Source organism: Hemiscyllium ocellatum, chromosome 28 (genome assembly GCF_020745735.1).
Source record: "Hemiscyllium ocellatum isolate sHemOce1 chromosome 28, sHemOce1.pat.X.cur, whole genome shotgun sequence".
Lineage (NCBI taxonomy): Eukaryota > Metazoa > Chordata > Chondrichthyes > Orectolobiformes > Hemiscylliidae > Hemiscyllium > Hemiscyllium ocellatum.
This window is the reverse complement of record NC_083428.1, coordinates 6,186,836-6,199,714: the sequence shown is the minus strand read 5'-3', so window position 1 is coordinate 6,199,714 and position 12,879 is coordinate 6,186,836. Positions and strand designations below refer to the sequence as shown.

The 12,879-nt window shown below is 44.3% G+C and overlaps 1 protein-coding gene across 1 annotated transcript in view; it reads right to left on the bottom strand.

Moving 5' to 3' along the window:
• Positions 1–773: 773 nt before the first annotated feature.
• Positions 774–12,879, bottom strand: part of ncanb (neurocan b) — a 274,307-nt gene continuing 262,201 nt past the window's right edge. Inside the window, exons 12-15 of the mRNA XM_060846570.1 lie at positions 11,442–11,600; positions 9,154–9,236; positions 3,526–3,670; positions 774–967 (exon numbers count right to left, since the gene is read on the bottom strand). Of these exons, the coding sequence (XP_060702553.1) occupies positions 774–967; positions 3,526–3,670; positions 9,154–9,236; positions 11,442–11,600 (581 nt within the window). The remainder of the gene's footprint in view (positions 968–3,525; positions 3,671–9,153; positions 9,237–11,441; positions 11,601–12,879) is intronic.

Below are 12,879 nucleotides of genomic sequence, written 5' to 3'. Positions count from 1 at the left end.
AGGAACAGGATACTGATTGAGGATGATCAGCCATGATCATAATGAATGGTGGTGCTGGCTCAAAGGGCAGAATGGCCTACTCCTGCCCCTATTGTCTATTATTGTCTATTATCCATTGACTGTTAATTCAGACACCCAGGTAATATTCTGGAGTCAATTATTCTGGGTTTGAATCTCACCATGGCAAATGGTGGAATTTGAATTCAATTAATATTTGGAGTTAAGAGTCTAATGATGACCATGAAATCATTGTCAAGGGTCAGGAAAATCCCATCTGGTTCACTAATGTCCTTTAGGGAAGGAAATTGCCATCCTTACCTGGTCTGGCCGACATGTGACTCCAGACCCACAACAATGTGGTTGATTCCCAACTGCCCCCTGGGCAATTAGGGATGGACAATAAATGCTGCCTGGCCAGCAACACCCTCATCTCATGAATGAATTAAAAAAGCTGACCTTCAGAAAGGCATCTGAGAATGGCCATTGACACTGTTTCTCTCACAGATTTTCCACCTATACTAACGCAGAGTTCAGGAAAGGTTCCTGAAAAACCCTGCAGACCAAGTGTCTGCCTCTTATTTCCCAATAAGGCTCGGAGCAGCCAGCACCTAACTACCTCCTCTTGTGGTCTCCTGCAGATGTTGTGTTCTGAACTCTCAGACCCCAAATCCACCTCCCTCCCTCCCCTCACCCCCCCCCCCCCCTCCATTAATGCAGGGTACCCTCCAATCAACACCATGGTAAACTCTACCCCAGCAAAGGCCAGCAGTTGTTCAACACTCACGGTTAAGACAGAGGATTTTCGGCTTGTCCCACTTCCCATTGCTGTGACATTTGATGGTCGGGATGTGACGTTGGATAAGACCATCCTCACACTGGTACCTGACCAGCGAGTGGATCTCGTAACGAGCTTTCTTCCTTCCAAGTGTCACAGCATGTTCCAAAACTGGGGGCGGACCACACAGCACTGACAGAAAAGGAAGAGAGTTATTCCTATGTAGCCCAGTGGGTTTTCATTTATGATTTGAATCAAATTCAAAAACTGAATATTTGTTGTTATTTCCTGTGCCACTTCATCCCTGATGTTTCAAAACATAATGACCATTCCTTGCTTTCGCTAAAATTGTGGGCTCAAAATATCTTACAGCAATGAAAGAAGCCATTTGGCCCATTGTGTGTCTGCTATATGTCGTTGGTTTCTCTTTCTCACTTTGATCTTGAGTAATTTTCCTTTTTCATTACTTCCCTTTTGGAAGTTACCATTGAATCTGCTTTCTACATTAATCACACTTCAAATATTGAAGTTCTTACTGAGAAAAAACTTGAATATTGCTAGTAAAAAACATAAAGTCAAAGCTTTTCGAATTGCACTCATCAGGACTGAAATGCAAGAAAACCAAACTTAGCCATGGAGCACCAGTTTATACAGCATGAGAGGAAGGAGCTGATTGGTTGAACCGTGAAGATTTAGCAAGAACTACTAACTGCCAATCTAAGCTGATTAAACTCAGACAAAACAGGTAGACCCTGAATGGTCAGAAGATTATGATGAGAAAAGCAATCACTGATAAAGGTGCAACTTATCAACAAATTACTCTCCATGAACAGAACAGAATCCTGTACAGGAATATATGTAGTTCCTAGCAGGCATGTCCCTGAGAGATAATTGTAAATAGGTTTCTGGTGCAATTCTTAGTGCAGTCAGGATTAGTTAGTTCATAAGGTCATAAGCTATAGGAGCAGCATTAGGCTATTCGGCCCTTCAAGTCTGCTCTACCATTCGATCACGGCTGATATGCTCCTTACCCCCATTTTCCTGCCTTTTCCCCATAACCCTTCAACCTATCACCAATCAAACATCTGTCTAACTCCTCCTTAAAATTACTTACTGTCCCAACATCCACCACATTTTGGGGAAGTGAATTCCACAGATTCACAACCCTTTGGGAGAAGTAGTTTCTCCTCAACTCTGTTTTAAATTTGCTCCCCCTTATCCTAAAACTATGACCTCTTGTCCTAGAATGCCCCACAAGAGGGCATGTTAGTGAACGCTGTTCAGCAGCAGAATGAAGTGTAATGTTGGGCATGGTGTTCTGAGGTGTGTTACCTCAATCATCTGCTGCCCACTGTGAACGGTTAAAGGGACATGCTTGATAGGATCACCAGTTGCTGGGTTGTACAACCTCAGTACCTGGCATCACACTGGCACTGAAACCTATATGCCATGTTACTCAGTTATGCTGTCAGTGAGACGTCCTTTCAGCAGTATCTTGTTAGTGGAGAAAACCACTCATGGGCTGACCACAAACAGTAGCATTCAATACTGACCACCCTTTCAGGCAGTGTGCTCCACATTGTCACAACTCGCTGCGTTAAACAAAATCTTCTCGAACTCCTTTGCTAATTATTTTAAATCTCTGTCTTCTAGTTATTGAGTACCTCCTCCAGAACGTTTTTCCTGAATACACTAATTACTTCATTATATACATTCTGAAGCACTTTATAACCAGTGAATTACTTTCTGAAGTCAGTCACTATTGTATTGAAATATGAAAGTGAATTTGCACAAGGTAAAATGCCACAAATAGCAACAAGATAAACAGTCACAAATCTGCTTTGGTGTTAATTGAGGGATCATTAGATATATAGGATCATGAGGGGTATAGACAGGATGAACACAGAGCAGCTTTCCCTGTTGGTTGAGGGGTCAATCACGAGGGGACATAGTTTTAGAGTAAGGGGCAGGAGACTCAGAGGGGATTTGGGGGAAAAACGATTTCACTCAGCAAGTGGTGGCAATCAGGAATGCAGTACCTGGGCAGGTAGTGGAGGCCGGACACTTGATGACCTTTAAAAAAATCTTTGGAAGAACACTTCAAATAACATTACTTTCAGGAATATGGAACATGTGCAGGAAACTGTGACGAGCACGCCTTTAGTGGTTGCATTTGTTGGTGCAGACTCAATGGGCCAAAGGGCCTTTTCTGCTGTGTATGAATCGATGAATTATTGACCAGGGTGCCACAAGGAAAACCCTGGTCTTCTTCAAATATTTGAGGTCTTCTGTATTCACCTGAAGAGAGGGACAACACCCCACAAGACCTGCTGCCTAAATTCTAGGTCAAAACTCCAGAGTGGGACTCAAACCCTCAACACTTTGATACAGAGGCAAGTCTGTGACAAACTGAGCCACAGCCTTCACCTTACATTTCCCAATCTTGATCCTTCACTTAGGTGCCTTGGAAGAAACTATCTTTCAACAGTGGGAACATTGGGGATGTCCAGTATGGGGATTTACTGAGATTGAGGTTGGGTAAATTGCCAGGGGGCTACTGCAACATTTCTTTGGTGCTCTTACCACTGTCTAGAGTAATGCTCTTTGCAAAGATCATGAAGAAATGCTCTTGATATACTACAACACATTGTGAAGCTCATTAAAGGCGTATTCTCCATAACCCACAGGACATCACTCGTTCCCTTGGAAGGCCATGGTTCAATACATTACATAGACTTCTCTTCCTTTACCTGTTCCCTTCTTACAGATGTAGGGCAGGTTATAGTTACACGGTACATCATTCCACTTCCCATTTTCATGTTTGATAGTGACCACACAGTCCTCTCCTCCAGCAAAGAAACTGTCTGGTTGATTTTCCCTCCAGTTTTCATATTGCTTGGAGAGATGAGAAAAAAGATGAAAATTAGTTAAAATTGTGGATCCGCAACTCTCAATCTCAGTTATTAATGACTCAACGCACAGGCCAGGAAACGTCCAAGTTCGACCCTTGTTTAGACCAAGATGGCAGATCTCAGCCCTGGAAGCCATTGTAACACAATCTTCGCTACAAAGAGTCCTTCATTCCCCGTGACTGGGGAGTCCAGAACCAGGGGTGCACTGTCCAAGGATACAGAGTAGGCCATTTAGGACTGAGGTGAGGAGTCACTTATTTTACTCAGGAAGTATTGAGCCTGTGAAATTCTGTGCCATGGGAAGTGTTTGAAGCCAAAAACATTGAAGTTTTCAAGAAGGAGTTTGATATAGTTCTTAGCGTCAAAGGGATCAGAGAAAGCCGAAACAGGGTATTTAGTTGGATGATCTTTCATGATCATATGGAACAGTGGAGCAGGATCAAAGGGTTGAATTGCCTACTTTAGCTCCTACTTTCTAAGTAAGAGAGGAAAATTGCCCAAGGTTCCTACTTCTGATCATTATCAAATACACGGGGATCCCATAAGGACAGGTCATTTAGATTAGGCCTGTAGTAAAGAAGATGAACGGGTGATTTGAGCCGCGTGGTTCAGATTGATGGGGCAGAGAGGTGACCTGGCTGTTGGGTAGGCGGTGCTGATAGGGTGGAGTCCAGAACACAAAGTAAAATTCGAACTTGTTTGGGACCCAGGTAACACTGACACATCGGAATGATTTGTGAGGCAATTCCAGAGGGCAGGCAAGAAGCAACCATGTTGCTGTGGGTCTGGAGTCACATGGAGGCCAGACCAGGTGGGACATCAGTGAACCAAGTAGGGTTTTATGGCAATGGTCCTGATTAAAGCGGATTTTACTTCCAGAATTTTATTAAATTCAAATATCAGCACCTGCCTTTAGTAGGATTCGTGATGATTCCTGATGAAGGGCTCTGGCCCGAAACGTCGAATTTTCTGTTCCTTGGATGCTGCCTGACCTGCTGTGCTTTAACCAGCAACACATTTTCAGCTATGATCTTCAGCATCTGCAGACCTCACTTTTTACTCTTTAGTAGGATTCGAACTCACGTCCCCTAAACATTGGCCTGGGGCTCTGGATTACTAGCCCAGTAGCATCACCACCTGGTTACACAAAGGGTAGTGGAAAGCTGGAACTGTTTCCCCCCAAAATGTTCTGGAACCTGGTGGGTGGCAGTGATGCTGCCTGTTGCAGGGGATGGGATATTCATTGACAATTCCAAAACAGGGATAGCTGGGGTTTCTTAGGTAAAGGTACGGAGAGTTACAGCGTGAGGGCAGTCGATGGCATCAGTACACAAATTAGCCATGATCTAATTGGATAATAGAACATGCTGGATGGGATGAAGGGCCACCCCTGTCCTTATGCCCGACAATGATGAGAGTGGGTTAACTGAAGCATGCTTCTTGATCTGTAATGTTGAAGATGACCTTGAGGATTAGGGTTTGCAGTTACAAAGTAACCTGAAACACCCCATTCAGCCAGTACTGGCACTTTCAGTGGAATGAAGGAAGGAAATTGCTGTGGGGGTTGCTGGGGAATTTGCAGTTTCCTCTTAGGTGACTTCTTCTGACCCTGGTTTACACATAGCAAGGACGCTATGGAGGAACGGAAGTTTTCCTTTTTGTGCTTTGGGGCAGAGAAAGGGGTCACAGACTGGGGCATATCATAGAATCACAGCAGCCCCTGAGGAAAGGGAGAGCAGTGGAGTAAGGGTCATGGAATATATTCAAGGCTGAGATGGACAGATCTTTGAACGACAATGGAGTCGGGGTTATGGAGACAGGCAGGCAGGTGAAATTAGGACAAACATAGATCAGCCATTGCCTTCCTGCATGGCAGTGCAGGCTGGGGACATCAGGTGGTCGACACCTGGTCATATTTCTCATTGTTGTTGGTAGGGTGGAATGAAGAAAATAAATTGTGGTGATAACTGGACAGTGAGGGAAAAACAATCTGTTGAAGAAAAAGCAAGAACAGAAATCACTGGAAAAGCTCAGCAGATCTAGCGGCACTATGCAGAGAAATCAGAGTTCACGTTTCGGGTCAAGTGACCTTTCCTCAGTTCTGAACAGAGGAAGCCAGAGGCTTCCCGCGATCTCTGTTCTTGCTTCTGATTTACAGCATCCACAGTTGTTTCAGTTTTTATTTTGTTGAAAATGTTCTGTTTCAGTCCCTGGTCTGGGAATGTAAGATGAACAATCATGTGGTTCCCCTCTGGTTTGAGTGCTACGTGATTCTTTTAACAAATTGTGCACAAAGAACATAAAGAAGCTGGTCATGTCTCACTCCTGCCCTAACGCTGTGTTCAAGCATGAGGTCGAACAGTTCCCTGAAGTGTCAGATCCCTTCCAGCTCCCATCCAACCTCGTTCTGTGATCAGAGACATCAAAGCTAAGGTGAAAATCGATATGATCCGTAGTCAGGAAATATCCTCAGGAGCTCAGCTTCACTCAGCTGACAACCAAAGCAAGTATTTCAAAACCTTTCCACTTTCAGGGAAACCTGTGATTTTTATTTTCAGAAATACAAGGCTGCAGAGATTCACAAAACAGTCAATAGGCCCCTCACATTTGCACTCTGTCCATTGTGACCCAAGATTTAACTTAATTCCAAGATAGAAATACCCAAATGACCAACCCTGTAGAAACAAGCAGAGAACACGTGTGGGTGTCTCTGGAACATGAGTGTGCACAGATCCAGGAATATCCATCTGCAAACCTCACCTATTGCAACCTCATGGAAAACTGGAATTGGCTGGTGTGTTTGTACAGGTCCCCTAGCTTTGGGATCTGACTCCAAATCCAATGGAACCCAATGGTTTGGATCAGTCTGTAACTCCATTTCTGGAGACCTTGAGGCACAGTGTGCAGTGTCACTGCCTTGAAGCTAAAAACACTAGATTAAGATCCACTCCAGACTCGGAGGTTGTGGAGATGCGTTCATGATTTGGCCAGACCGGTTCATTACCAACCTGCAAATTCAGCCAATGTGCCAACGGCAGCCCGTGAGAGCGGGAGAGTTTCCTGGTCAATGCGAATCATGTGATAGTGGTACAGCAGCCTCCCCACATGAAGACCCCACACTCACGTTCTTACCAAGGGTCACTATCCATGGCAAGGATACTTCTCACATTAAAAAACTTTCAGAGATAGATGAATGAGTTCCTAGTGAGGTTCTCCCCTCTCCTTGACTGGGTGCCCATTGTCAATCTTATTCAGAGTAGCCACAGAATGACTCATATGGGCAATGGACAAAAGATCATTCCAGTGGATGCTGTTTCTCTGAGGCTGGGATAGAGGCAAGTTAATGGAGGGGACTGAAGTGAAACCTGTAATTATTTGATAATACCAGTGGAAGCTTCTAACTGGGAAATCACCCTCACCTCAGTAAGACCGACAAACCAATTTTTTACAGTGTGTGCCCTTGGACAGATGGTCCATATTAACATGGATAGATGATTGGCCATCAAATACAAGATAGAGGGTTAAGATGACAACTGTTGACTTATGGAGTGCCCAAGGGATCAATGCTGGCACCACATTGATTTACAATATACTAATGACTTGGAAAGTGAATGTATGATTGCCATGTTTGAGAATGACACAAACATAGGTGGGAAGGCAAGTGGTGATGATGACACAAGGAGCCTACACAGAGGTGCAGATAGGATAGTGAGGAGATGAATAGAACATAACGTGGAGAAATGTGAGCTTATGCATTCGGCAGGAAGAATAGAGGAGCTGAATATTATTTTATTGGAGGAAATACTGCAGAAAGCTACAGAACAAAGGGATTTGAGAGCCCTGGTCCAAGAAACACAGAAAGCTAGTGTCGACGTTCAGCAGCTAACACAGACGGCAAGTAGAATGTTGGTCTTTATTTCAAAGGAAATGGAATATAAAAGTAGGGAGGTTTTACGGGCAGCACGGTGGCACAGTGGTTAGCACTGCTGCCTCACAGCACCAGAGACCCGGGTTCAATTCCCGCCTCAGGCGACTGACTGTGTGGAGTTTGCACGTTCTCCCCATGTCTGCGTGGGTTTCCTCCGGGTGCTCCGGTTTCCTCCCACAGTCCAAAGATGTGCGGGTCAGGTGAATTGGCCAAGCTAAATTGCCCGTAGTGTTAGGTAAGGGGTAAATGCAGGGGTATGGGTGGGTTGCGCTTCGGCGGGTCGGTGTGGACTTGTTGGGCCGAAGGGCCTGTTTCCACACTGTAAGTAATCTAATCTTACTAAAACTATAGAAAGCACAACTCAGACCAAAGGCAGAATATTGTGAACAGTCTGGACCACTTATGAAAGGAAAGATATTTGACATTGGAGGCAGTTCAGAGAAGGTGCTCTCAGCTGAACCTAGGCTGAGGTATGGAGAGTCTGCCTTAAGGGGTCAGGTTGAGTGGATGGGGTTTGTACCCATTGGAAATTCAGAAGAATGAGAGGCGACCTTATTGAAACATTGAAGATTCTCAGGGGATTGGACAGTGTAACTGTGGAGAAATTGTTTCTCCTTGTGGGAAAATCCAGGTCAAGAGGGCATAATCTCAAAACAAAAGGTCTCACATTTAAGGCAGAGCTGAGAAGGAATTTCTTCTCTCAGAGGGGAGTGAATCTGTAGAAATCTTTACCACAGAGGGCTGTGGAGGCTGGTTCAATAAGTATAATCAAGGCTGAGATAGACAGCTGTTTAAGGAGGAGAAGGGAAACCAAGGATTATGGGGAAAAGGTAGGAAAGTGGAGTTGAGGATCATCAGATCAGCCTTGATCTCATTGAAGGCAGAGCAGGCTCAATGGGCTGAATGGCCTACTTCTGCTCCAATGACCCTATGGTCTAACTCCCCCTCCATTACTCTGGACATTTACACCTATTTACAAATTCCCAAAATATAAGTATGTCAGTTAGTTTGCTGAGTTGGAAGGTTTGCTTTCAGACATTTTGTCACCATGACTAGGGAGTATCATCAGTGAGAGTCTCTAGTGAAGTGCTGGTGGTATGTCCCGCCTCTCTATTTATAGGTCTTGGTTTCTTAAGGTGGGTAATGTCACTTCCAGTTCTCTTATCTGTCTACCTTCCCTTGAAAAAAATGCACCGGAAATAGGGTTGGGGAATGGGTTTAGGGGGATTACTTGTTGGAGGGTCGGTGTGAACTTGTTGGGTCTAATAGTCTGTTTCCACACTGTAGGGATTCTGTGATAAGCAGACACAAACGTCAGTGGGCTACCAGTGAGCCAAGACCAAAGCATAAACTTGGATGAACCAAATGGCCTTGTCATCTTTGACTTTTGCTTGTGTCTGCAGATGATAGAAACATTGCAACTCAAATCACCATCTTCATCCCTTTCTGCCCAGTCCTCCGTTCTCAATTTCTCATTGTGCCAACAATCAAGGAGGCTTTGACTAAAGCTGATCTCAGTCGATCATATCTTGACTTACCAATGAAGAGCCATCAGTCCATTGGAAATCCTCCTCAATCGTCCTATCATTCAGGCCAATCCAAGCGTACTCCCGACCCAGACCTACAATTGAGGCAGACACAGAACTTCAAGAACTAAGAACATCATTCTAAGCCTGTTTTGTTATAAACTTCATATTTTCAGAGGCAAATGCCAGATTGGCTAAGCACAGGACGTGTACTGATATGGTAATGTAACTGTGCCAGTATTGTTGGAGCTAATATCATGGGAACATGAGTTCAAATCCCACAGTGGTGGCTGATGGAAATTCAATTCATTTCTTAAAATTGAAAGTTGACTAGATAATGGCAATTGTGAAGCTAACAGGCATTACCATACATGGTTACATCTGGTTCATTCATACCTATTGGCAAAGTAATTTTCTGGTCTACACGTGACTCCGGACTCCGGTGTTATTGACTCTTAACTGCCTTTGAAATGGCTCAGCCATTCAATTCAAGGGCATTTAGGGATGTGCAACAAATCCAGGTCTTACCAGTGACAGCTGAAAATGTGTTGCTGGTCAAAGCACAGCAGGTCAGGCAGCATCCAAGGAACAGGAAACTCGACGTTTCGGGCCAGAGCCCTGATGAAGGGGTCTGGCCCGAAACGTCGAGTTTCCTGTTCCTTGGATGCTGCCTGACCTGCTGTGCTTTGACCAGCAACACGTTTTCAGCCGTGATCTCCAGCATCTGCAGACCTCACTTTTTACTTACCAGTGACACCCATGTTCCATTCACAAAACTTAGCCAGACCTCCATCTCCAACACTATCATAGCTCAGTGAAACCAGTCACTCTCCTTCCTACGTTTAATCTCTCGGTCACTTTGTCCCCAACTTTAATTCATTTTTTCCTCCAAAAATCTGACAAAGTTCTGGAGTTAAAAAGTGTGCCACTGAAAAAGCACAGCAGGTCAGGCAGCATCCGAGGAGCAGGAGAGTCGGCGTATCGGGCATAAGTCCTTCGTCATTCCTGATGAGGGACTTATGCCCGAAACATCGACTCTCCTGCTCCTTGGATGCTGCCTGACCTGCTGGGCTTTTCCAGCAGCACATTTTTTGACTCTCCAGCATCTGCAGTCTCAACGTTCTGCAGTTCTCCATCCCCGTCAAATTTTCCACCCTTTAACAACCTACCGTCCGTAAAATCTGAAGTTTGGTATCATTAATTCAAGCACTTGGCAAAAAAATAAAAAGAAAGACGATCAAGAGAATTTTTTTTGTTAAACTCAACTTGTTGCTTTGATCTGGGTGAGCTGTACAAAAGAAACACATTCAATAGTTACTTTCAAAATGGAATTAGACACAGATTTTGATAATGAAAACATTGCAGGGCCATAGGGAGTCAGCAGGGGGGCTGCACCAATTTCATCGCTCTATTGCTATCTGAATTGTGATTAATTCTATGTAGGTCATGGACATTAGATGTGAAATCACTGGGACCATAACCAAATGGACAGAATTAAGAATAAAATCGTGCTTGTTGGATACAGAGCCTGATGCTTATAATGTGAAGCTCCAAAATAAATATTTATAGAAGTGTCTAAAGATTGATTCGTGATTCATCCTTTACCAACTTGCTTTCTGGAACAAAACAATCTTTTCTTTATTTTTCATGGAATACAGCACATCAAGACCAGAAATCGCTGCCCATCCCTGGACTGAGTGGCCATTATTGGGGATAGTTCAGAGTCAAACCATTGGGGTTGGAGTCACATGTAGGCCAGACCAGATAAAGCATGGCAGATTTCCTTTCTTGAAGAGACATTAAAAGCGACATTGATCTCAGGTGTAAAGGGCCAAATGGCCTCCCTCTGACTCTATGATTTAATGGTTCAAAGCCATGAAATTTGTTTTTTTGTTCACTTCACCAGTTTTCTTACCCTGACAGCCTTGTGGCTTTGGAAACACCTGGGTTTCTGAAATATTAACAGAACTCTTATTGGTCCGTATGGCTGTGGAACAACTCTGTTTGGGGTATTCTTGTATTCCAGTTGCCATCTTGTCCATACCTGTCCAACCCACGTCACCTCAGTGAAATAGACATTCCAATTTTCACCAGTCGCTTTCTAGTTGTTCAACAAAAGCGCAAAATATTTTCTTTGTGTCCCACCTGGGCTTTTTACCCAGAGTTTCCTCACATGATGAGCCTGAAGGTGGCTCATGAATTCCTCGAGGCTGCAGGGTGTTTCTGACAAGTTGGAAACCCTGTACCCAATGTCGTGACGCCACCCACCAGTAATAACACCTTGACTTTGGGAGACTCACTGTTTAAGAACTCCTTCTCCTCAGCTGAGTGAATGCTGACAAGATGTGCCCCATGCCCTCGGCAATCCTTCTCTGCGTTCTCCCACAGGCGCCTGTGGGAGAAGTATCGATAGCAATGGCCCAGGAACTTTTGCCAGTTGTGATCACATCCCTCCGTATCTGATGACAAAGGAAGAATTCAAATCCATTAGCAGAGAATTTCAATGTGGTCTCGCCCATTCGCAGTTGATGGGTAGGTTTTTGGGTAATGTCACCGTAGTCTTACCAGACCATGGATCCACTCTCTCAATAGACAACTGGTGGTGGTTTAACCTGAGGGTCATCCTGCCTCAGACAAAGGGAGAGATTGTGAAGGAGACTATTTCATGGTTACCTCAGCTGGGTATAGGAATCGAACCCATGCTGTTGGTATCACTCTGCATCACAAACCAATGCCAACCAATGCACCCCCTCCCTCCATTTGTCCTTGACAAGGCAATGGCAGACCAGGAAGACAATTTGCTGTGCAGAGCCACCTAGTGTCCAGAGCATGTAAATACACCATGATGGCTGTCAAAGCAAACTAAATGGGAAAATGTTGACATAACAACTTACAATGTTAAAAATCACACAACACCAGGTTATAGTCCAACAGGTTTAATTGGAAGCACACTAGCTTTCGGAGCGACGCTCCTTCATCAGGTGATTGTGGAGGGCTTGATCGTAACACAGAATTTATAGCAAAAATTTGCAGTGTGATGTAACTGAAATCATACATTGAAAAATTGATTGTCTGTTAAGTCTTTCATCTGTTAGAATACAGTGATAGTTTCACTTCTTTCATGTGTAAATCACAAAACCTTTTTTTAAAAGTTGCATTCTCGGGTTAGTTGTTAACAATGGTGATAGCTAGACAATATGTTGAAGGTGTTGGCCCCCTGTGTTCTCTGTCTATGACCTAATGTTTAGATTGATTCTAATCTAAAAAGTGAGATAACAGAGTTTGACATAAATTCATGCAGTTCTTGAGCTCAGAGTTCTACATGAATGTATGCAGTTTTTGAGCAAATTGCAATATAACTCTGCAAGTACAAATTCACCCCACACAATATATGTGTGCATGTGGGTCTTTGTCTGTCTGTGTGTGTGTGTCTGTCTGTCTGTCTGGGGTGGGGGTTGTGAGTGTGAGAAAGTGTGTGTGTGTGTGTGTGTGTGTGTGTGTGTGTAGTGAGTGCAGAGTGTCTTAAGTCTGTGAGGGGGGTGCATGTGTGAGTGTGGGAGTGTGTGTGTCTATAAGGGTGGGTGTGGGTGTCTGTGTGCGCGTCTATGTGTACCTGTATCCATGTGTATGTGAGAGTGTGTGTATGTGTATGTGAGAGTGTGTGTGTGTAGTGCAATGGTGGTCACCTGTAATGTGACATGAACCCAAGGTCCCGGTTGAGGCCCTCCCTATGGGTAC